Source organism: Haliotis rufescens, unplaced genomic scaffold, assembly GCF_023055435.1.
Source record: "Haliotis rufescens isolate VD_foot unplaced genomic scaffold, xgHalRufe1.0.p SCAF_11, whole genome shotgun sequence".
Classification (NCBI taxonomy): Eukaryota; Metazoa; Mollusca; class Gastropoda; order Lepetellida; family Haliotidae; genus Haliotis; species Haliotis rufescens.
Genome location: NW_025963791.1, coordinates 19675569 through 19702962, shown reverse-complemented (window position 1 = coordinate 19702962; position 27394 = coordinate 19675569). Strand labels below are relative to the sequence as shown.

At 41.7% G+C, this 27394-nt stretch overlaps 1 protein-coding gene and 1 non-coding gene across 4 annotated transcripts in view; one reads left to right on the top strand and one right to left on the bottom strand.

Moving 5' to 3' along the window:
- Positions 1 to 27394, bottom strand: part of LOC124137253 (atrial natriuretic peptide-converting enzyme-like) — a 205531-nt gene that overhangs the window by 33356 nt on the left and 144781 nt on the right. For all 3 annotated transcript variants that reach the window (XM_048392392.1, XM_048392391.1, XM_048392390.1), the window contains exons 3-4: positions 20035 to 20079; positions 19046 to 19176 (exon numbers count right to left, since the gene is read on the bottom strand). In XM_048392392.1, coding sequence (XP_048248349.1) covers positions 19046 to 19176; positions 20035 to 20079 — 176 coding nt within the window. The remainder of the gene's footprint in view (positions 1 to 19045; positions 19177 to 20034; positions 20080 to 27394) is intronic.
- On the top strand, positions 15392 to 15463 carry Trnaq-uug. The gene has a single exon. It is a non-coding gene; the product is annotated as a tRNA-Gln (tRNA).

Sequence of the window (27394 nt, the reverse complement as noted above, 5' to 3'; positions counted from 1 at the left end):
TAAAGCGTTCGCTCGTCACGCCGAAGACCCGGGTTCGATTCCCGACACGGGTACAATGTGTGAAGCCCATTTCTGGTGTCCCCCGCCGTGATATTGCTGGAATATTGCTAAAAGCGGGGTAAGACCATACTCACTCACTCAAATAATCAAATCTCGACCTGTAATAAGACAAGAATATACAGTTCGTATAGTTATCAATCTTCCTACACGTAAAAACAACTTTGACGTATTGAGCATAATCCATGCATTATTCAGATGGCATTATCATGCTCTCCTCACAAACAGAATATTTTACACCTATAAACATCTTTAAATGTACTGCTGCTGACACTTGCATCTCAAACTCATTATAAGGCCATCGACTCACTGGTGTCGGAAGCCCTGCAGTTACATAATGTTCTCAACATGAACAAGCTGCGGGGGCGACCTCGCTATATCCGTCCTCCTAGCTAAATAAAGATAAGGCCGGTGATAAAACACTTACCTATTGAGGAATACATTAACACAATGGCTGTGAATAATGTACCTATTTATGGGTGATTTGTTTACTTTTATCGATTCATTAGCCTCATTTCGACCCAAAGTGGCTGTAGCAAGTAATTGTTAAAGAGTGAATTAAGTTATAAGCGTATTACGTCCCTCGCGTCCTAGTTAAGCAGCCATCAATATATGATCAAGATTTGATGAAAATCCCATCATAGCATCTCAGATAAACGTTTTCCTATTACTGCTATTTCCTCTCACAACGCCGCTAGCCTGAACTAATAGATTCCAGCATCCCATAGCTTCTTGAAGTACTGCGACGTGCTGATGCTACCGTAGACGATGCCACTCTAACCGGGCCATAGTCTCAGAGCTGGGAGGAAGCTTACATCTTTCATAGGATTTGAAAACATTCTTTTAAAATCCGTTATTCGATGCTTCACGCAAAACCGAAAGGAAAGAAAATATATTCCATTATTCGGTTCGTCATTCTAAACCGAAATAGAAAATACATATATTCATTCAAATAGTCAGTACTCTCGGCTAGACCGGAGTTGAAGAAACATATAAGAAGAAAATTATTTATTTTTTGTCACATTGTACGTGTCACATATGTATATAGTTTTTTAAAATATTCATTGTTAAAAAAATGTACAATATCAGGCCAAGGGGCCTGTGAGACACCCACCTCAATAATAATAATAATTAAAAGGTAATATATCACAATCTTGCCATATTGTGGCCAAAAGCCACCTCACACATACGTATATTAATATAGATGCACAAAATCAGCCACACACCAAACATATAAAATTGTACCTCTCCTCCATCCTTTCACAATATAGGCGTACCTGTCATCTGTCCACTTAAAGGGAGGGGGCGGGGGGTGGGGGTGGGGTGGGTGTTTACAGACAAAAAAAGACCATTCAGTTTTGCAATGCATACAAACCGCAACCATCTATCAAAGTATACCAAACTAAGTTTACCATGTACATACTTTCACACAAGTCCATTCTTTTCATATAGACATCTTTTAACGTCAGACATAAAGTACATATATACCATCACGCACTATGTAAATATCATACAATATATGAGAAATAAAGGTGTACTAGTTTTCCCGTGATCACAATATTAAATGTTTACATGTGATTATTGATTTAACAAAATCTTATTTCTTCGTTGAAATATTTGTGGTACTACGGCGGCTAGGGGTGCAACAAGCTTATCATTCCGCATTAAGAATACGGTCAGGTAGGCAGGGGACATCTGCATAAAAGTTGGGTTTAAGTTAGGCGAAGTTTAGACAGTATTGTCTGGTCTGGTCCCTTACTGGAGTGTGTGGTCTAGATCCGAGTGTTACAGGCTGCCGTCGTATGACAAGCGTACTGCCGTGCTGCGTAAAAACTCTTACTTTTTAGACAAATTGTATAAGTGGCGGGTTCTGCCGGTAGAGCAGGATATGCTTTATCTTATCATACCTGGGCCCCGTTCCTCAAAGCGCTCTTAGCGCTACGATGATTGTAAGCCATGTGAAAGTATGTGACTTACGATCACCTTAGTGCTAAGATCGCTTTGAGGAACGGAGCCCTGGTGTTATCATTGGTTTTCCCTAATCCATTCACATATACAGTAAAATGCGGTTATAACGAACACGTTTATAACAAATTGACGGATATAACGAACTAACTTTTAGTCCCGACTATTTACTGTAGTTATGCTGTATATATGCTTATAACGAACTACGGTTATAACGAACTAAAATTTGTAGTCCCTTTGAGTTCGTTATAACCGTAGTTTACTGTCTTCACTTTTTTGTCTTTTACGCCCAATGGAATCCGTTTCGGCAGCTGATTAAGACTGTTTGTTTGTTGTTTGATTATTCTCTGGCGTTGTTTGTTTGATTATTCTCTCTTGTATATTTATGACGTACTTTGTGTAAAAGCGAAGGTGAGGCAATATAGTATTACACATTCCTGTAAGCGGTAATTTATCTAAAGCAAAGGAGGCATAAACATATATTTCTATACTCCGTCCTTCATTCTAAACCCAATGTGAAGAAACATATATTCTCTTATAAGGGACTTTATGTAAAAAGGAGAATAAAAAATATATTCCGTTATTCGGTACTTATTGCAAAATAGAAAGTGAAGAAACATACCCTTTGTTTCATTGTACATGTTTCTCATTAGCAGAGTGAACATATTCCTGTACGATGTTCATAGTGAAGCAACACATGTATCTCCCAAGGCACTGGCTTATAGGAATCAGACTTTCTGCTTGGATTGGCAAAGTCAAAACAAGGTAATTTGGCCTAAAAGTTTAACTAAAACTTTAGGTGTATCGATGATCTGATACCTTCCAATAGCCATCAAATAGAGCAGTGAGGCCGCTTCATCTGTTTCATGTTTAGATCTATGCATAAAGATTCAGTGACAAAACACACTCCACAAGACTGTATGACAAGTGGGATGGCTTCAAACTTTCCAATTGTCAACTTTCTTTTTTGTCGAACAATATTCCTGCAGCTCCAGCCCTTGGTGTCAACATTTCACAACTTTTGAGGTACAATCGAGCACGTTCGTTCTACCAAGACTTCAAAGACTCTTGGTCAGAAGTTGTTTGATCAGGGTTACAACATTCAAGGCCTCAGTAAAGCTTTCAATTTTGTTATGGTAGTCACGTGAAGGACATTTCCAAATTTGACACATCAGAGACACAACGATGTCCGATGCAATTTCCAAATTTGACATGGCATGTTTCCGTAGGTTTTTTTCAGGTGAACATTTGACTTGTCTTTGCATGTGTTTGTGATGGTTGCCACCGATGGGGCAGGATACGTTCACCTTTTCGCGAACACCTGGAATCATCTCCATTTGATACTGATTCATAAACACATGATCATGATATAGTTGGAGTCGTACAGCCGACTCTGTTTTTGGCAGATATTCCCTATGAATATGGACAGGATTGTGTCGATTCTATTTACTTATACAGAGATTGCCGCAAAAGGCACGTTTTTCCCTGGTATTTTGTTGTACAGAGAATGAGAAGACAGGTATTCGTTATGTAGAACTACCATGTGGTAGAGAGAACAGGAAGACAGGCATTGGTCATGTGGAACTACATCTTCCCGAGGCAAGGGAGTTAACTGACTTTAAAAGTCCAGTTTCCACCCTCGGCGAACTAGACTGGAGTTATGGAGTTATATTTTGGCTGGACTAACGAGTCTATGCACAGTCCAATCGAAATCGACATCCGGTTCGTAAACTGTCTGGAAGATGTCGGTCGATTGAAGGATTTGCAAAGCATGGGCACCGCCAACTCGGCGTCAACAGATATTTTCCAAATCTGTTCATGTTTTAATCAAGGTGCTCACGTGATTTGATGCACTTCGAGAAGTAAGACCCGTTTTATTACGATATAGATCTTGATTATCGATTATATGGCCTTCACTGGGGGCAGTCATTTTGTTTAAGCAAATGAAACTGATATAAGAGGTGGTACGATCGAGCCGAGAAATTCCAGCAAGTTCGGCAAGGATGGAAACAGGACTTTGACGGTCAGTTAACTCCCTTGCCTCGGGAAGATGGTGGAGCTGAGGTGTTAGCTGTCATATTGTACGGAGAACAAAAAGACAGGTACTGGTCATGTGGAACGAGATAATAAGCTATCATGTTGCACAGAGAACGAGGCATTCTTTATGAGGAACGACAGGGAACAAAACGACAGGTATTCGCTATGTGGAACTAAGGCATAAGTTGTCATGTTATACAGAGAACAAAAAGACAGGTCTTTCGTTAGGTGGAACTAAGGCATAAGTTGTCATGGTATACAGAGAACAAAAAGACAGATATTCGTTAGGTGGAACTAAGGCATAAGTTGTCATGGTATACAGAGAACAAAAAGACAGGTATTCGTTAGGTAGAACTAAGACATACGTTGTCATGGTATACAGAGAACAAAAAGACAGGTATTCGTTAGGTAGAACTAAGACATACGTTGTCATGGTATACAGAGAACAAAAAGACAGGTATTCGTTAGGTGGAACTCAGGCATAAGTTGTCATGGTATACAGAGAACAAAAAGACAGGTATTCGTCATATGGAACAAGGTGAGGTGAAATGGGGTTTAACGTCGCGTCCAAGATTATTGCACTTATATAGCGACGTGCATGTACGTGTGTGTGTGTGGCTGCTTGTACTAGTCCGGGCCAATGCCGATTTATAGTGCTAGCTCACTGAGATACCATGCCGCATTTTAACATGAATACCTCACTCAGACACAGTATACTGACTCCGAGACGACCAGTCCTTGTATTTGCCCCTTAATGCCGAGCGCCAGACAGGGTAACAACAAGTACCATCTTTTAACGTCTTTGGGTATGACGCGGTCGGGGATCGAACCCCGCACCTTCCGCTCTCCGGGCGGACGCTCTACCACTAGACCACGGAGGCGGTCCTCTGTCAAATGAAACACAACTAACAAGACACATTTATAAATCTTTCAAACATTTTACTACAATACTTATCGCAGTGATGATCGGTCACATATTCACCACTGCCAGTGGTTTCCGTTCTGTATCTATGGGTAATAGTTTACGGTCCTTTCGGTGAGAAGTAGTTCTTAAGAGCATGGACGTGATTAAAGACGCCCTTCGCTTGTGGATGGGTTATATTCTTGGACTGGTGATGTGTGTGTAGCCGGCAAGGCCTGGTACATGTTCCAGGGATGTAGTACCCTTAGGTCGCCATGAATGGGAGAAACTCATACAGAAGACGGAAGCCACTCTCGCGTGGCCTGGCTTATTACCCATCATGCATCCGGGAACTGGAGGCGGCGCATGTCATTGATCAAACCATATTACAAAGAACAGTCCTGATATAGATCCAAATAGGGTACAGTGGGTGAGAGATGCTGTCACTTACTTTTCAAAACTGGAGATATTTGTCACAATACAAACGATGTTAAAACCTGAATATTCACTGTGATGCCATGCATTGCTCCAACCAGGCTGAGAAGTGATGGTAATGTTTTCTCATATTAGCACATCCAGCAAGTTATGACCTCCAGTGTTTTACAGAGACCTGTATCGCAGAGTTCAATACCATTAACTTACTGGCAACCGGGTGTTAACATACTAGTGACCCACTGGTTAGCTGGTGCTTACCCGCTGCTAATACGCTGTTAACTACTGCCTTACTTGCTAAACAAACGATGGAGTACACAATCGTGTTCATCTGTGGTCACCTTACCTCGTATTTATTTTAAAACAACCATCAAATCTCAGCCCTAAGTTTCGCCGCTGAGGTTACCAAGAAAAAGGTGGCCGGAAATTATGGTGCTGCACGGGCTTGAACTCAACAAACGTTTCTGATTGGCTAAAATTGTGTATCATAATATGAGCACATGGGGAAGGGAGGGAATAAAAACCAATACGGGAGGTCCCACAATAAGAATCTATACTGGAAGCCCCGCAATAAGAATCTGTACTGAAGGTCCTACAATAAGAATCTATACTGAAGGTCCTCCAATAAGAATCTATACTGCATGCCCCGCAATAAGACTTTAAACTGGAAGCCCCGCAATAAGAATCTGTACTGAAGGTCCTACAATAAGAATCTATACTGGAAGCCCCGCAATAAGAATTTATACTGCATGCCCCGCAATAAGAATCTATACTGGAAGCCCCGCAATAAGAATCTATACTGCATGCCCCGCAATAAGAATCTATACTGCATGCCCCGCAATAAGAATCTATACTGCATGCCCCGCAATAAGAATTTATACTGGAAGCCCCGCAATAAGAATCTATACTGGAAGCCCCGCAATAAGAATCTATACTGAAGGTCCTACAATAAGAATCTATACTGAAGGTCCTACAATAAGAATCTATACTGCATGCCCCGCAATAAGAATCTATACTGGAAGCCCCGCAATAAGAATCTATACTGCATGCCCCGCAATAAGAATCTATACTGCATGCCCCGCAATAAGAATCTATACTGGAAGCCCCGCAATAAGAATCTATACTGGAAGCCCCGCAATAAGAATCTATACTGAAGGTCCTACAATAAGAATCTATACTGAAGGTCCCGCAATAAGAATCTATACTGAAGGTCCCGCAATATGAATCTATACTGCATGCCCCGCAATAAGAATCTATACTGGAGGTCTCGCAATAAGAATCTATACTGGAGGTCTCGCAATAAGAATCTATACTGGAAGCCCCGCAATAAGAATCTATACTGAAGGTCCCGGAATAAGAATCTATACTGGAAGCCCCGCAATAAGAATCTATACTGAAGGTCCCGCAATAAGAATCTATACTGAAGGTCCCGCAATAAGAATCTATACTGAAGGTCCCGCAATAAGAATCTATACTGAAGGTCCCGCAATATGAATCTATACTGCATGCCCCGCAATAAGAATCTATACTGGAGGTCTCGCAATAAGAATCTATACTGGAAGCCCCGCAATAAGAATCTATACTGAAGGTCCCGGAATAAGAATCTATACTGGAAGCCCCGCAATAAGAATCTATACTGAAGGTCCCGCAATAAGAATCTATACTGAAGGTCCCGCAATAAGAATCTATACTGAAGGCCCCGCAATAAAAATCTATGCTGGAGGTCCCGCAATAAGAATCTATACTGAAGGCCCCGCAATAAAAATCTATGCTGAAGGTCCCGCAATAAGAAACTATACTGGAGGTCCCGCAATAAAAATCTATGCTGAAGGTCCCGCAATAAGAATCTATACTGGAGGTCCCGCAATAAAGTCTTGTCACATGTCCATTTGCATTATCACATAAAGCATTATCGTAGCAAATGAGACGGATTATGTCTTGTGGAATCCCTTGGTGATATGTTTTGTCTTGTTGCAGTGTTCTTGCTGCTATCACATAGGCTCGTTGGCTATCAACTGTTAATTAATGGAGAAATCATTCATGCAACATGCCGACTTTTTTTGTGTCAGGATGAATCCCATTTGGTCATCCGAATGGGTGACCTTGACCATCCTAAATAACGGCGTCATCGATAGACATGGTCAATCTGTGCACATGCCCTATACACACAGATTTCACACACACACACACACACACACACACACACACACACACACACACACACACACACACACACACACACACACACACACACACACACACACACCACACCTACCACACACACACACCACACATACAAACACATACACACACCACACATACACACGCACACGCATACACCAAACACATACACACACCATACACACACACCAAACACACACACGCACACACACACAGATACACTCACAAATACACACCATACACACACACGCACGCACGCACCACACACACATACACACGCACGCGCACACACACATACGTACACACACATACATACATACACACACACACACACACATACGTACACATACACACGTACACACACACATACGTACATACACACACACACACACATACACACACAAACACGCACGTACACACACACACACACACACACACACACACACACGTACACACACACATACACACACATACACGCACGTACACACACACACACACACACACACACACACACACACACACACACACACACACACACACACACACACACACACACACACACTGACTATCCCATGGTTTGTTCTCCACTGTATTGACCAGGCAGGGAGATACATCGCCTTTCAATCATGAGGTAATATGACTATGAATCACTTTCATTTCCCTTAGTTAATACTAAAAGCGTGGTTGAAGTATCTGATATATTTATAACGGCGTAGGCATGTTAAGATCTACTTAATATTTCATGTAACCCATATGTGTGCCCCTCTGCTGAAGCGTCACAGCTGTGATATGGCGAGTATTCCACTTAATGACATTACCTTGCTGTGCCGACCTTGATTGTACACATGTATAATGAATATGAACGGCTAATACGTTGTCCTACATTAAAGTTCTATCTCCAGTCTGCTATATGTTTAAGAAAACAAAACGACTCTATAATAAAAGTGTTTAATTCAATTAGGAGACAAAAAAATATTTGATGGCGTCATCAAAATGTTGCATTCTCAGATCTGGTTTCTATAAACAAAACCCGATAAAAACACAATTTAGTTTCAATTTATTTTGTAAAGTCACACAAAATAACAAGGATCTTTCTTTATCAGGTAGTAATCTGGCATTCTGTGTTATGATTAAATTGCACCACCGCTTCACCATACAAGATGAAAAGTTGCTTATAGGAAGGGATCTTTGATCTGTTCCATAAACAGACATAAAAGTCAACGTTCAAGAATACTTTCTTTTGTGGCTCATGCCATCTTAGAATCCAATGACCGAGGAGTATCCTAGACTAGACGCGGTCTGATAGTGTCACCTGTCTCTGAATCGTGTTGCTGCCGTGTTCGAATTGACAGCGTTTTATTTACATACATAATATGTCGGGAATCGAACCCGGGGCTTCGGCGTGACGAGCGAATGCTTCAACCACTGACCGCCCTCCGTAATGATGAAGGTCGAACCGATTTTTGCTATTTTGAATCCTAATGTCACGAAAAACCATACGTATTCGAAACAGTTTAAATAGCAGTATGGATATTTGAACAGAAAGGACAAAACCGTTAACCATATTGATATAGTAAGTTTAATCTGAGCACCCCAGAAGAAACTAAATATAGGACTGTTTCCGTTTAATAAGCCTTATGTCATCTTGTTTAAGTGTCTCAGCTGGGTCATGTGGCCGACAGTATGTATTGTAAGTCGCCCTACGGTAACCAGCCAAACACTAGACACTACAAGCTAGCCGATAAACTAATGTGATCGGTTTGTGGCTACGGCTGGGGAAATATTTGCAGTATAGATCGAACTGCTCTTGCAGTCTGGTTGATGGCGACACGACCCTTTGAGATACGAAGCGTTGTCTTTCACATAAGGTGGAGAACCGAGATGTGATCTCTTGGAATATCTTGGAATATCTTGGCATGATCAAGGAAATAGGTTCAGCAAATTTTCAAATTCTGATGTGTTTGTGATTGTGTTGCTGTAAAGAGAAGGTTTGATAGTGCAGAGCCATGTCGTTTACATACATACACGTCTTCTAGAGTTGTGTAGGGGCGGTCGGGTAGCCCAGTGGTTAAAGCGTTCGCTCGTCACGCCGAAGACCCGGGTTCGATTCCCGACATGGGTACAATGTTTGAAGCCCATTTCTGGTGTCCCCCCGCCGTGATATTGCTGTAATATTGCTAAAAGCGACGTAAAATCAAACTCACTCATTAGCTCTAGAGTTGTGTAATCATACCATTGAAAAAAACAGTGACACAGTCCAAGCATCTTGGGGCGAAAAGATGCATATCTTAGACGTTTGCCATTATGGTGAAACCGATGAGTACGGGTATGGGGCTGAACAATTGAGAATCATTGTAAGGGAGATCGCAGGAGTTTTGTAAACCGAGGGGATGCAACTCTGCAAAGAAAATTGTGGCGCCACAGGCGACTCTGCCACCTGTGCCTGTCACAAGAACAGTGTATACTTTGTGAAATAGAAACTTCTTTCTTTCTTACAGGACATCTTGGCGAGTTCACTGACGTCAAATACAGGAGACCGCCTCCGTGGTCTAGTGGTAGAGCGTCCGCCAGGAGAGCGGAAGGTCCGGGGCTCGATCCCCGACCGCGTCATACCCAAAGACGTTAAAAATGGTACTTGTTGTTATCCTGTCTGTCGCTCGGCATTAAGGGGCTAAAACAAGGAATGGTCGGCTCGGAGTCAGTATACTGTGTCTGAGTGGGGTATTTATGTTAAACTGCGGCATGGTATCTCAGTGAGCTAGCACTATAAATCAGCATCAGTCCGGACTAGTACAAGCAGCCACACACACACACAAACACACACACACACACACACACACACACACACACACACACACACACACACACACACACACACACACACACACACACACACACACACACACACACACACACACACACACACACACACACACACACACACGTGCATGCACGTCGCTATATAAGTGCAATAATCTTGGACCCGACGTTAAACCCCATTTCACCTCACCACCTCACCTCAAATGCAGGACTTAGTTACCAAAGCACTGTTATCATAGTTATACTGAGTTACAGTACCTCGCCTGCTTAACTGATGGTGATTTACACAATGTCATTAGAATCTGATATCACACTACGATTCGATAGAATTCCCCGTCAACATCTGACAAACTCTACAAAGGGGGCCAAGTCAGATGAACTTTTAAGATAGAGGTCCCTAAAGTCCTGGTACGAGCAACTGAAACAGTCAGGGTAGTCTGCCATACGGACCCTGAAACACATATATCTAATACAGTCCATGCAAGTCTATATTGTTTGGCAAGTCTAGATTACTGCAGTATCTGAAAATAAAGAAAGTCTCTGGGCTCCTTTTTAGTATATTTTATATATAATTTAACTACTGTTTTTTTCTGTAAAATATGTTCACCTCAGAGACCAGATGTTAGTCTTCAATCAGGGCAGCCTCTCAGATTTATGCTTCTCAAAAACGAACGTACACGGGCAGTTCTGAATGGGGAACAGCTAACAGCTTAAGTTATCACCCTGGCGTTTATGAGTGCATGGCATCTGCACCAAAAGGATGTTACATCGCTGAAACGTTGGAGTACCGTATGAGGTGTTTTTTCAGGCCGAAATGTCCCTGGGACGAGAAGTGTACCAAGCAGTAACTGCAATACAACGGGTCGTGCTGACACAAGTGTGAATGTAGGGAAGCCGTATCGTTGTGGAGATCTTACTTGGCTAAAAAACTCGAGATTCTTTTGTTTTGATTATGTGGTCAAAATGCGTCAGGGTTAATCTTACATGACGTCCTTAAAGATTTTTCAGATCGTGACGGGTAGCGGCATCGATTCGGAGTTTAAATAGTGAATATAGGTGTTGTGTTCGTCTTGGTGACAGAAGATTACAGCACACGGTTGTCTTGGTGATAGTAGATAACAGTACAGTGTCGTCTTGGTGATAGTAAATTACAGTACAGTGTCTTCTTGGTGATAGTAAATTACAGTACAGTGTCTTCTTGGTGACAGTAGATTACAGTACAGTGTCTTCTTGGTGACAGTAGATTACAGTACAGTGTCATCTTGGTGATAGTAAATTACAGTACAGTGTCGTCTTGGTGATAGTAAATTACAGTACAGTGTCGTCTTGGTGACAGTAGATTACAGTACAGTGTCGTCTTGGTGATAGTAAATTACAGTACAGTGTCTTCCTGGTGACAGTAGATTACAGTACAGTGTCGTCTTGGTGACAGTAGATTACAGTACAGTGTCGTCTTGGTGACAATAAATTACAGTGCACTGTCGTCTTGGTGACAGTAGATTACAGTGCACTGTCGTCTTGGTGACAGTACACTACAGTGCACTGTCCTCTTGGTGAAAGTGAATTACCGTACGCCGGCTTTTGGTGTCAGTTAACATCATGTCTGATGGTGTATGACACTGGTGTGTTGCAATTACTGGATATTGCTATAAAAAGTGGCACTGTAAAGTTATTTTGGGACATTTCTGGACTTAATAAGAATTGAAAGAGCAACACATGACCAAACCTCCACACCAGGAACAAGCTATTCGCGGGAGGTACTCTGAGGATGATTGACGCCGTACATCAGGGTATTTCTGGACTACAGGGGAACCGGTGATGGTGAATGTCATGGATTCAAGGTAATCGTAATTGCTGGATAAGTGAGATTCTATGTTACGACAACCATCAAAGCTGAGGTCACACTACACGATCCATTTGCGCAACAACCGCGCGGCACATATCCCATGGCGGCACCACCATGCACCATGTTCTGAAGCACACCACTTCATTCCATCAGCCGTTATGTAACCACCAAGGTAACTGTCACGACGTTACAGTTCAACCAACATGATGACGATGATGACGATGATGATGACGACGACGACGATGAGGATGAGGATGATGAAGATGATGTATGATGATGATGATGCTGACGACGATGAGGATGATGATGACGATGATGATGATGACGACGACGACGATGAGGATGATGAAGATGATGTATGATGAGGATGATGGTGACGACGATGAGGATGATGATGACGATGATGATGATGACGACGACGATGAGGAGGATGAGGATGATGAAGATGATGTATGATGATGATGACGACGACGACGACGACGACGATGATGATGATGATGATGATGACGACGACGATGAGGACGACGACGACGATGAGGATGAGGATGATGAAGATGATGTATGATGCTATTACGAATTTTTACCATTAGGAGATAAACATACTGTGTTTTCCATGTAGAGCTTGGTTACCTGTACATATAACCGCATCAAACTCAGTTTGGAACAGAATGCGCAGGACATGACAAAAACGCGAACACTTTGATATTAATGAAGATATTGCTGTTTCTTTTTGAAGTGGGTTGCGACCCTAAATATTGAAAACACCTAAAATATGTTTTATGCTTTTAGACAAAGTATGGCTGAAACATTGTTTGTTTACATCATAATACTTTACTCGCATACATACGTATTAAAAGTGTGAACCACTGATCCCCGTAAACAGCCATGAAGCAGACGCCCCTACAAAAAAGTAAGCAAGCCTTCCAAGGATTAGTTCTACACCGCACTTCACAATTATGACGTCAAACAACTCACTGTGACGCAGGAAATATGACGTCATAGTGGTTATAGAAAAGCGCCAAATATCAAGCTCACTGTTGTCCCCAAAACTTGAAATACACTCTCTCAGAAGATTTCTATGGTGTTTTCATCCAAAACTGTATTGACACACAAACTGTGAGTATTGCAGGAACCGTAACTCTGCATTTGTAGCCCATACCTATACATATCATTATTTTAAAATGCCTACCGACAATTATTGGGGAAGAAGGAAGCGCTGCCTAGTAAAACCCACCCAGAACTTTTCGGAGAATGTGAAGACTCCCCAACACTGCAGCCTCCTGCATTACCCAGATTGTCAGAAGAGCTGTATTCCTGGAAGCAAACCCGGGTACTCTCCCGATGTCAGTCAACAGATTGGGAGGTACCAAACATAAGGCACGGAGAACAATGGGGAGTCGGACAAGTTGGTACTTGGGATGCAAGCGTGACATTTCGAAAGCGAGGTCTGCATATTTGCCATGTTTTTCCTCAATCTTGTCAATCACATTACTGTCAAAAGGGACAGAAAATTCAAAGATATAAATGATTTCATTAGATTTATCAAAAAGGACAAGATCAGGTTTGTTGGCCTGGATATGTCTGAAGCTGTATACGGGCCTATTCCAAATGATTTTTTATTTATCATTTTCCATGACGCCCTCTACATATTCTGGGTCGTACCATGGATGTTCCTCTGTGTCAAAACCACAAGCATGGCGAAGACGGTAATAATAGGATCGAGCCACTCGATCATGTCGCTGAAGATACTGTGTCTGTGCCAAAGCTGGGCATCCACTGACAATGTGTTGGACAGTCTCATTAAATTCATTACATAATCTGCATTTCATATTCACATTTTGATGCAAAATCACACATTGACGGTATCGAGTTGGAAGTGACTGGTCCTGAGCAGCAAACAGACAGCCTTCTGTTTCACTTTTCAGGCCAGACGACTTCCTCCAAGCGAAGGACTCTGCAGGATTGCTGATCATCTCAACACACTGCACATAAACTCGATGCAGTGGTCGTTCCGAAAGCCTCTCCTTGAAAAACTGAGTCTGGGCCGACTTGATATGGCACTTCACTTGGTTGACGCTCATTTCTATACCGTCCAGCAGTACAGAACAATCAACAATATCAACAACGACATTGAGATTGTGTCCCACATCCTTGGCTCGTTTTAGAAAACTGTGGAATGCCTTCTTTTCATCATGAGTCTTGACATGCTTCACAAGAGGATCATCAGACAAATAAATGTGTGCAAAAGTGCACAAAACAATTCTATCATGAAGAGTCCCAACGTTAATCAAACCTCGCCCTCACATGATGATTGATTAATATAAGCGATTGAGGGAAGAGCGAGGGAGGTGAAATCTATTGTCTGACATGATTCTTCGTGTGAGGGTGTCAATACCCTGAATTTCTTGTTTCGTCCAGTCAACAACACCAAAAGAATATGAAAGGACGGGTACAGCATAAGTATTTGTGGTTTTAACTTTATTGCGAGCGTTCAGCTCTGAACTCCAGATTAAGTCTACTTAAGTCTATTATCATTATTATTATTATTATTATTATTATTATTAACTGAGAAGTATAGTTTGTTTTGCTTCTCAATTTACAATTTACATTCTCGTCATATCAGTCACTCTCCCCTACTTGTCTTGACTCCTCTTGTTCTATTTAACAATAAGAACGAATACCTTCACGTTGTCGAGATTTCACAGCTCCTTATTGTTCAATAAAGCATGCATTATAATGACGTATTTCAATCACCAGACTATCATAGGCAGGTAAATGACTCCTATGTGAAGCCTGTCTCAACGGATGAGGACTAGAGACGTTGCTTGTCGAGTCCATGGTGTCACGTCCATTGACCAACTACGCTCCCTCTACAACCAGTCAGCACTTGCCCTGAGGCGCTAACACCTGTCTACTTTGTCATCGTCTATTGTCACGTGACTGTCATCAATTGTCATTTTTCGTATTGTTGACATACCGCATGTGTTTTAAATTGAAATATAGTCAAATATAGAGGTCTTTTCAATATTACATACACACGGGTGTCTTGTAAAAAGTAGTTTAAAGGTAAATGTATTTATATTTGTTTTCATACTGTAGAATGTTTGATGAGTTTTGTATGTAAGTCAAGTATAAATGACACGTAAGTAAGAGGTCCCATGGTGTAATGGTTAGCACTCTGGACTTTGAATCCAGCGATCCGAGTTCAAATCTCGGTGGGACCTTATTTTAATATGTTATGTAATATTTTCGATTTGTGGATGTTCATTGCGTACGTTTAAACGTCACAGAGTAATATAAGCATTGTTTCAATTTCTACATAATTAAGGCTGTTCCAAAGTTATAACATATTTGGCAGCATATTGTCAATATTCTGAAAGATGTAAAGACATTTCTAACATTCCTGGGATAGCATGATGTCTATGGACGATTAAGACAGCGAAGGAGTGAAAAGACATTTCAACATGAATTCTAACCCATCACCTTGTAACAAGTAAGGCATATGGCCTAGCTTGGTAGAAGTTGCTTCATGCTTTCAGCAATGTGAGTATGGTTTCAATTTTTCACGCCACTTTTGGCAATATTCCATCAATTTAACGACGGGCGACACCAGAAATGGACTTGACACACTGTATCCACGTGGAGAATCGAACTGGCCCTTCGACGTGACAAGCGAACGTTTTTACCACGGAGCTAACCTATCGCCCCTTAACAAAATGAACCAGAACATTCATATTTCCTGTGTTTCGCTCAAGACTCTTTCTTCGCTCCCTCAAATATTACTTACTAATACCGCCAGCCGTTCATGCTAAGGGGAAGGTGACACTGGATAACACAAAGGTGCTAAATTTTAATAAGTTTTATTGTGTCATAATTGCGTTTTATTTTAAGAATGTATGTTACTGATGACATGACTTTATCAGGCACTACTGGGTGGTGGGGTAGCCCCGTGGTAAAAGCATCGCTCGTCCCTCCACATGGGTACAACTGCTCTAGTCACCACAGAGGCGGTCGATGTGAATATGAACATAGCTATTCATTTACATTAGCGCCGCGTTCTCACAACCCTGCCTGCAACGGCACGTCTGCACCGAGTATACGAAAGGCCCGCTCTTGTCTGACAGCTCCACACACGTGTCAATAGGGTTCTAAAGGCCCGTGTGCTCCCATCTATACACGTGGTAATCTGCCACGATCCAATTACATCCTACAAATTGAAGAACCTTCCTCACCAACAAAGGAATGGTATAGAGGAATGGTATAGAGGAATAATGTGGTTGTATTGAGACGAGGGCTTCTATTGTTAGGGTGTGTATGATACTCAGGGTCTAGTAGATGACAAATGGATGGAATTGGATGTTGGATGGGGTCAGTGTGGTAATGGATGGCCATAGCTACTTAGTACTGTATCATGCTAACACAAGGCAGATTCAATTAGTGTTGTTCATTATAACACATTTGTATCTCTGGACAACGAAACGCCACCACGATCGCCACAAGTCTCGTGCTATGGCAACATATACATGCGGCTATAAATCGACTGGTATTGAAGTAGATGGCGAAGTAATCAGGCAGAGGCTGCATTCCTTAGTTGTCTGATAGTAAATCCTACTTAGCATGGACTCATTAAATCCTGAATCCTATCTGCAAATGGAGGCTGTACATGAATGCTGGATGGAATACATAAATGATCATCAATCTTATATTTGGCCTCGATCTTCAGCACATGAATAAATGGAAAGTAAATGCTTCTTGTCCTGAGACGCAAACACATCTTCTGACATGCAATGATAATGCATAGAGTCTGGAAAAACACACCCGACTCCGACCTCCAAGTTCCCGAAAATATGATCATACCCTAACAGTGATAGCATCTCCGGTGTATCATGTGTCAAAGTTCAGAGTCCATGGCAATGTGAATGAGTGAGTTGGGTTTAAAGCGGCTTTTAACAGTATTCCAGTTATATCACGACGTGTAAGCTTAATGTGGGAGGAAAGCCCGAAGTGATGCAGGTCTCAGACGTTTACCACTTAGGTGAAACCCACGAGCACGGGTATGGTGCTGACAAACATTGAAACATAATCGGGGCGAACCGGGATTCGAACCCACAATCATAGGTTTCTGGCGTGCCCAAGGGACGCAACTCTGCACAGCAAATCGCGGCGCCTTAGACGACTGGGCCACCCGTGCCCCAACGTAGACACTGTGGTGTGTGTTTATGCAACTATTCACCTTGAAATGTGTAAAGTATCTACTACAACTAAAATGCCATCATTTAGTAAGTGATATTACTAAATACTGAAATACTAATGTGTAATACTTGACACTACTAAACATTGGATCCGTGAAGATCCGGGGTAGAATAGGTCTTCAGCAACCCCTGCTTGCCGTAAATGGCGACTATGGTTGTTGTAAGAGGCGACTAACGGGATCGGGTGGTCAGGTTCGCTGACTTGGTTGATGCATGTCATCGTATCCCAGTTGCGTGGATCGATGCTCATGATGGCAATCATGGATTGTCTGGTCCAGACTCGATTATTTACAGACCGCCGCATATAGCTGTAATATTGCTGAGTGCGGCGTTAAACAACAAACAAACAAACTTAACCCTGAAATACTAATATGCAATACTTATCACAACTAAACACTGAAATATTAATATATATTACTTTTCACTACAAAATATGCAACAATTCACCTTGAAATGTGTAAAGTAGCTACTAAAACTAAAATACCAACATTTAGTTCTTGATATTACTAAATACTCAAATACTAATATGTGATACTTGACACTACCTCAGTGCTCGGAATAACGAGACAATGCTGCCTTTGACACGTGGTGAAGCAAACTTGCTTCCAACAGAAAGCCTCGCCAGAAACAGTTACCCCAAAGCAAAGGCATTGAATTGATTCAACACAGTAACAATATCATGGCTTCCTACCTCGACGAGTTATTTAAAAAAAACAGAGAAACGGGTTGTTCTAATCTTCTTGGGCTACAGGGCACAATCTGCTTAATGCTGTCGTTCCCAATACTTCATGGATCTATTCACTACAGCAACCATTGTGAACAAGAACTGGAATCGAAGAAGGTTTTGATTTCTTCGCGAAGCCAACAAAGCCTACTTGAGGTAATGAATAGGCATGTTGGACAATGAATAGGCATGTTGGACAAACTGCACTGCCGAGCTTGTATTCATTCTGTAATGCGCCGGTCGACCCGAGGACAATGTTCGGGGACAACGAAGGGGGACAGAGGACCAGAAAGACCTGTTATTGAATGGAGGTTGAAGAACTACCAGCCGGTTAATTCCATCAAGGAAAATCTGAGCTTTTGGGAGATCAATGAACACACCTTCCGAAGTCAAAAGAAAACAAGACGGGCCAGATGCAGTCGCTTTGTGTTGTTCAAGTCAATACATAGTCTACCATAGCCTTGATCACGACCCGGATCAATGTACTAGTCACGTGACATACCCTCGAAGCTAACACGTTGCCTCGTGCTCATGACTTCCGGTTCAAATGTTAGCTTCCCGTCAGACATCTTCAAAACCTCCGGGGAGCGATATTTTTTTTCCGAATGACTTCTGGATGCAACCCGGCACCTAAAGATTTTCCTCGGTCTTCATTGTTGCGGAATTAACATCATATTTGATAAATCGAGTAAGGGTTGGTGCTCCTCTGACTGTCAACTTTTGTGTGATGGAGTACAGTGATCGGCGATGTTTAACGACAATGAATGGATAAAATGAGAAAGTGTAAAATTTACTCAAACACCATGTGTCATAAATCAGAATGTACTCACCAGATACCTAAAGGATCCTTTTAAATCTAAAAAGGCGTCGGTTCGAACGTCCTGATACGCATTCCTGTATTTCGAAAAAGGTCCATCCACTATCCGAAGGCTGCCTTTTAACTTATCAGATCTGTATATCACTGCAAAATACACAAAACATCTCAGGTATTACAGCAGTATATCAGTAATAGATAGAAAAGAAGATGTTTTGTTAAAAAATGTCCATGTTTAAGTTTAGTCATTGTAACTGGTACCATAAGTGAAGTTGAGTAAGAGTCCCTGCTCATTGACGTCAATCATTAACTGCAAGATTGGCATACATCTTATATATGAATTAGACGAGAGAGTGGCTTTTGATGACTTATAATCTGTTCAACTCCCTGGGACTACCTTTCAAGTAGGACCAGGCTCAAATCAGTTGGCAGTCCTAGCAAGTTCAAGGTCACCACTTTACCTGGTTCACACTTTATGACGCATGTCAACCTTACTGCCAATGTTTACCTAACTTTTACAGAGAAACACGTCTCATATTACAACGCGTAGAACTAGTCTGTTCTGGATAGTGACACAGACCGTATGGCATAGTCCCTCTACTAAAGTATATTATATATACTCAGTGCGATAAATATGTACATATGAGTCATAGTAAATGCAATTATGATAGGACTTCGTTTTAAAGTAATATAGAAACATAAATGTAATTTAAAAGTATAAATAAGAAACGAATTTACTGTGGTGGATGCAAATGAACTTAGTAAAGCACACATTCGTTCGTTCGTCCGTTCGTTCGTTCGTTCGTCCGTCCGTCCGTCCGTTCATTTTGTTTTGTTCTGTTAGTGAACACATGTCTTCGAATACAACACATAGCAAAACTGCGAAAACCTTTATATAACATGGACAATAATTCTTACCTTATACAATGCCTTGTATAATACATAAATTATATTTTAAGGCTGAAATGTTTGCACATGACAGTACTACGTCGGCTTGGAACTTACCAGGAGAGGAAGTGGAGCGAATTGGCTGTGACGTCTTATCCTCCTCTGAAAATAAAGACAAAATACCGTTAAGAGTGAACACCTAGTCAGGTAATATCTTTCTGCAACCACATATACCATGTGAATTATTACTTTGACTCCATGTATCTTCCCTGCATGTTGTTGGGATAGGATGCTTATGCATTTAGTTATATTTCATTTAAAGCCTACATGCGAATGCGTGCATGTGTTTTGTGCCTGCGTGTGTGCGTGCATGTTTTTTTAGCTTGTGTGCGTGTGTGCATGTCTTTTGAGTTTGTGTATGAGTGTGTGCATCTGTTTTGAGTTTGCTTGTGTGTGTTTTGAGCTTGTGTGTTACTGCGTGCATGTGTTTTGAGCTTGTGTGTTCATGTGTTGTGCGTTTGTGTGTGAGTGTGTGCATGTGCATTTTGCCTGTGTGTGTGAGTGCGTGCATGTGTTTTGAGCTTGTGTGTTCATGTGTTGTGCGTTTGTGTTTGAGTGTGTGCATGTGCATTTTGCCTGTGTGTGTGAGTGCGTGCATGTGTTTTGAGCTTGTGTGTTCATGTATTGTGCGTTTGTGTGTGAGTGTGTGTATGTGAATTGAGCCTGTGTGTGAGTGCGTGCACGTGTTTTGAGCTTGTGTGCTCGTGTTGTGCGTTTGTGTGTGAGTGCGTGCATGTGTTTCGAGCTTGTGTGGGAGAGCGTGCATGTTTTTTTAGCTTGTGTGTGCGTGTGATTTGAGCTTGTGTGTGAGTGCGTGCATGTGTTTTAAACCTGTGTGTGTGTGAGTGTGTGCATGTGTTTTAAGCCTGTGTGTGTGAGTGTGTGCATGTGTTTTAAGCCTGTGTGTGTGAGTGTGTGCATGTGTTTTAAGCCTGTGTGTGAGTGTGTGCATGTGTGTTAAGCCTGTGTGTGTGAGTGTGTGTATGTGAATTGAGCCTGTGTGTGAGTGCGTACATGTGTTTTAAGCCTGTGTGTGAGTGTGTGCATGTGTTTTAAACCTATGTGTGTGTGAGTGTGTGCATGTGTTTTAAGCCTGTGTGTGTGAGTGCGTGCATGTGTTTTAAGCCTGTGTGTGAGTGTGTGCATGTGTGTTAAGCCTGTGTGTGAGTGTGTGTATGTGAATTGAGCCTGTGCGTGAGTGCGTACATGTGTTTTAAGCCTGTGTGTGTGAGTGTGTGCATGTGTTTTAAGCCTGTGTGTGTGTGTGCATGTGTTTTAAGCCTGTGTGTGAGTGTGTGCATGTGTGTTAAGCCTGTGTGTGTGAGTGTGTGTATGTGAATTGAGCCTGTGTGTGAGTGCGTACATGTGTTTTAAGCCTGTGTGTGAGTGTGTGCATGTGTTTTAAACCTATGTGTGTGTGAGTGTGTGCATGTGTTTTAGCCTGTGTGTGTGAGTGCGTGCATGTGTTTTAAACCTATGTGTGTGAGTGTGTGCATGTGTTTTAAGCCTGTGTGTGTGAGTGCGTGCATGCGTTTTAAACCTATGTGTGTGTGAGTGTGTGCATGTACGTTTTCAGCCTGCGTGTTGTCATTTTCATTTTGAAATAATCTCATATGAAATGCCACAGATGTCTTTGAGATGTTCCTCTCGGGTGAGAGACGCTCCTGTCACCTGTTAGACAGAACCTGATTATGAAAACTACGTCCACACCAGCATAACCCACAGGACCTAGTGTTCAATCAGTTCTTAGAGCAACGAAAACAACTTCATTAACAGTGGGTCTATATTGGTGGAATAAGTCCCATTCCTAACTTGCAGTCTATTTCGGGGATCTCATGAGAAGTAATTTAGCTGGATCGAGCAGGCGGCCTCCTGTAATAATCCTCATTGACTTTCTTGAACTTGTGCACATGATATTAGAAAGGTACTGTCAAAATGTGCGGTATTCAGACGTCTATGACTACACCTAAATATACCTTGATTACTCCTCGGCAGGGGTCGATATAAATATACCCTTTGCAGGCACAACTAAAATATACATCTTATTAAGGAACTACTTGCATAGCCATTATAAAAAAATAATCCATAGGTTTAACAAAAATAGCGTTTCCTGTAATGTTATAAAACAGTTCTTCCTATACAAATGAAAAACACATCACTTTTGAGTGTTCGTAAAATACGTTTGGTTTATCTGCAGTATCACGGTCGGTGGCTAAAGTGAGTGAGTATTGTTAAACGCCGCATCAGTAAAGCAGCTATTCGCGGTCGGTGTTCTATTTCTGTAGCGAGATATACGGAGTATAGATTTGCTATGACGACATTGAATATGAAAGCAAGGCTGTGTCACTTAAGTCAGGTGGTCTCTCACCAATTTACGTCGAATCGAACGATTCGCGAACACCTGGTGTTATCACTGAGATTCAGGTATCCATTCATAGAATTTTCGCCGCTATTTTGCCTTTTACGCCCAATGGAATCTATTTCGGCTGATAATCGAGACTGGTTAGTCTCTGGCGTTGACGTTTAATATGTAGTAAACAACAGGATGATTGAGCTGTGAAGCTTTTGGATATGATACGTATTTGTACTTTATCCCTGAGAGCGGAAGGTCCGGGGTTCGATCCCCGACCGCGTCATACCAAAAGACGTTTAAAGATGGTACTTGTTGTTACCCTTTCTGGCGCTCGACATTAAGGTGCTAAAACAAGGACTGGTCGGCTCGGAGTCAGTATACTGTGTCTGTGTGGGGTATTCATGTTAAACTGCGGCATGGTATCTCAGTGTGCTAGCACTATAAATCGGCATCAGTCCGGACTAGTACAAGCAGCCACACACACACACACACACACACACACACACACACACACACACACACACACACACACACACACACACACACACGTCGCTATATAAGTGCAATAATCTTGGACGCGACGTAAAACCCAATTTCACCTCAACTCACATTCGTACTTTATATATATTGACCATAAAATCATATTTATTATAACATTTAATCAACAAATATTTAGAAATATTTCATAATAGGTTGATTTTAAGCTGGTTTTCATTCTAATGGATGGCGTTTTTTTTCGATTTTCACCAAGCTAACCTCGTCCTTCAGGTCGGTACTCATCACAGCACTTGTATAATCAGAAATGTGAAGCTACTAAATTATCAGTCCATTTCAAGAATGAGAATAAAACGGCCTACTCAACAACAAGCGATGCATATCCATCCCTTAACGATACAGTCTTTGCCTGTCTATAATCAGGACGGCTTGCGTCAAATCGCCATCTCTCTCACCGCCAATGAGCATCCCTGCCCCTCCTCTCTGTCACCTGGTGGTCAACTCGAGTCCTCAATTACTGTCATCACTTCCCGAATGATTCGCACACAAGTGCTTGTCCATTACAACGACCTCTATCGATTGCACAAAAGACGAGCGCTTTCTTCTAATTACCCCAGCGTTAAGCTTCAACACTTTTTCTCTATCTGTCTGTAATTGATGGAGACAGAGTCGATCTCAATACAAGTACTCGCTGGCAAAGGTGTGTTACTTCACAGTCCTGGCGGCAGACACCGTGAAACATGGGACGTTCCGACATGCTTGTATTTACATCAAGGTAGACTGGTGATGAAGACACACACATGTATACGTATTCAGGTAGACAGGTGATGTCACCATACAGGTGCATACATGCGTGTAGACAGGTGAAATAGACATACAGGTACATATATTCAGGTAGAAAGGTGAAATAGACAAACAGGTGCATACATTCAGGTAGACAGGTGAGATAGACATATAGGTACATACAGTCAGGTAGAAAGGTGAAATAGACAAACAGGTACATATATTCAGGTAGAAAGGTGAAATAGACATGCAGTTACATACAGTCAGGTAGAAATGCGAAATAGACATGCAGGTGCATACATTCAGGTAGAAAGGTGAAATAGACATACGGGTACATACAGTCAGGTAGACAGGTGAAAGAGACATACAGGTACATACAGTCAGGTAGATAGGTGAAATAGACATATAGGTACATACAGTCAGGTAGACATGTGAGATAAACATACAGGTGCAAACATTCAGGTAGACAGGTGAGATAGACGTACAGGTGCATACATTCAGGTAGACAGGTGAAATAGACATATAGGTACATACAGTCAGGCAGACAGGTGAGATAGACATACAGGTGCATACATTCAAATAGACAGGTGAGATGGACGTACAGGTACACACATTCAGGTGGACAGTTGAAATAGACATATGGGTACATACAGTCAGTCAGACAGGTGACATAGACATACAGGTGCATACATTCAAATAGACAGGTGAGATGGACGTACAGGTAAAAGAGCCGTCAAATCAAGAGGGAGAAACAAGTAGTAGGCATGCTCAAAACGATTGAATACATTTTTTTTTTTAAACACAGGCAGAAATTCAACTGCATTCTACCACAAAATTATTTCAATTTCAAGGTGGCACTTCTAGTAATTGTTGATTTGTTGATCACATGCTGCAGACTCATAGGCTTTATTAGATCACAGAGGTACCCTCGGGCGGCCCTGTTTACGCATTGATAGGTTATGGGTTAAATTCAACATGCTCTAGGACACGCAACCAGCGCTAGATCTTAGTTCCTTGATCAATGTCAAGAGGTTGATCATAGCAAACGGGATATCACGGTGAAGAGTATAATCTTACACTCCTAATTTGTTCAGATGTTAACAGCTATACTTATTTGTCAATCTCAATAACAACCCATCCACGCCAGAAGCCGTGCCTTGTGGACGTAAGGCATGGCAGCATTGTCCCTCGAACTATTCCGTGGACGGTGCTGGGGCGAGAAAAGCGCGCTGTCACCAGGCGAGATATAGATTCAACGTGTCGACACCCTCCATAAATATAGCTGGAATCGATGCAATCAACATAAATCAGATGCGTTTAGTATTTTTTCACATTTAATCGCTACCTGTCTTTTCACAGCGGTAATAAACTATACATGATTAAGCTCAAATGTGACTTTCCATCGTCAGATAAATCTGTTTAGAAGTGACTCGCTATCCTCCCCGTTGTAAATAACCGTCCTCCATCCTCCGTGAAGCTATAATGTCCGCTTCTGAGTGATTCTGCTACAATCGCACACGGGATGGAATAAATCTAGACCCTAAAATTGACATCATTCAATGCCCAAAGTCAGTCCTTTTCTTATACCCCCAGCATGTTGACACCCAACACTGAAACCTTTGAGAACAAGGAAATTGTGTAGAAACCCACGCATAAGTTCTTTTTTTTATTTCCGCCGCTATTCCGGCTGGTATAAGCTACCTTAACATTCTTCAATATTGGTTTTCGTGCAAAATGATCCAATTTCAGACTTTAAGTTTGCTTTGGTCAAACCGAGGCAATACCGAATGACCTCACACCACTCAAACAGTGGACAGCGTTCAGTTTATTAACACCACGACCTCGGTACAAGAAATTCATTTTGTGGCAGCGGTGATATATTCTGTCAGTATTTTAGGGAATGAAGGACATATTGGCCGACACAGCAATATTCGAAAGACTTCACTTATTGAAAGAAATCAAGAAAACTAAGATGATGAGGCAACAGGGAAAGAAAGAGCTGGAAGAAAACAGACTTTGTAATAGATGGCTGTAATTAACAGGACGGGACAGCTTGACGATTCCTCCGTACTTTAGTCATGTAGGGTGGGGAGGTCCAGGGGAGGTAGAGGGGCGGTAAAAGCTACTGAGGGGCTGGAATGATGGTCGACCCGCGTCATTCCGTCAACTGATGGTCACAGATCGATGACATTTCTCTTCAACTTCACTTTTAATCGAGCAAAAGCGACATTCCACAACTCCGAGAAACAAATTGGTCTTATACCGGAACAGCTGAATGTTGTGTTTAGGTAACGCAACTGAGTTTACAGAAAAGGGATCGTGTGCTATAACGGGGGTTAACTCCCATAGGGGACTTTACATGCTGACGTCATAATGATCTCTGTTCTCTTCTTTCAAATCAATAGTTTAAAGGTAAAAGCATAAAAGTGCCTTCGTTGTCGAAAACATGTAACCGACAATGTTCAAGCTAAAAGATTTGACAATCATTCAACAAGTTTTATATACGTCATTTGACATTTGAACACAAATCGGTAAATTTACCAAAATAGAAACGATGCAATAAATGCTCAAATTAACTAATGCGCATTTTTCATTATGAAACATGCGGCCATTTGTTTACTGCTTCTTGTGAAATATATAAAAGAGACAACCAATTCTCACATAAATGTATGCACATTTTCCCATTGCGAAACATACCACAGATGAGCTAGGTAGTATGGCAGTATATGGCCATCTACGCACTGTTTCATGTGAAATTCAGACACAACAATGACAGACCGTAAATAAGTCAGCAAAGAAGCGGATTTGCTTGTCATCGATTTCCTAGGGAGAGTCAGTGCAGAAATTAATTTAATCAGAGTTTAAGTCGCAGAAAGCAACTGGAAATAGACTTGTTCCCTTAATGACAGAATCCGTTGTCGACAACGTCGTGTGTGTATGACGCATGGTGAGGAGAGTCGTGCATGAGATTTGCCGTGCCGGGGCAATTCTGTCTTCAGACTTCAGTGAAGGTCAAAGTCTGGATGGAAGATTAAACCTTCCTAAGTCAAGGTCAAACGCTAGGTAGAGAACAGACAAGGGATTAACTCGAGTGATGGTCAGACATGTTGGACTAACATAAGAGATGGTTTTACCTGCTTGGCACGGCTAGCGTGTGACGTCCTCAATAGAACTGGCCCCGATTAGGAAGACCCATTGTGTCGGAAGCGGATAACTCCACCCAAAGGTTGAATGGTAGAACAGGGTGGGAAAGTAGGCATTGTGATAGAAAGTCACTGATGACAAGATGACAGATCTCATGATTGATTTATTCCGGGTTTATCTTGAGGTTACCTAAATCCGTTCCGTTTGGAGATTCGATCTGTTTCGAATGTCCTCTGTTGTGTTCCCTTTGATGTTTCTCTTTATGGAACGTGCTTTATTATTAATGTATTTTCCATTGCAGTAATTGAAATGTACGTTGTATTGGACATCTTGGACTTGTGATCGTTAATTGAGCAGCCAAACCCGAGGCTACGGACCTGTCAGGGTGTCACAGGGCGTACATAGCGATGGAGGTGCTTGATACTGGAGCACAATAAACTGTCCGTAATATATTATTGATATGTCAAATTCAATCGACATTCGATAAAACCATAATGCTTATTTTCACTTCTTGGAACATAACCCAAACACGACGAATGACTAATTCTGGTATTGCCAGGCTATAATTAGTTGACAAGTTATCTGGAAGATTTATTTAGTCTAAAAAGTCATTTATAACACTCCTTGTAGTAGTCAAGGGAT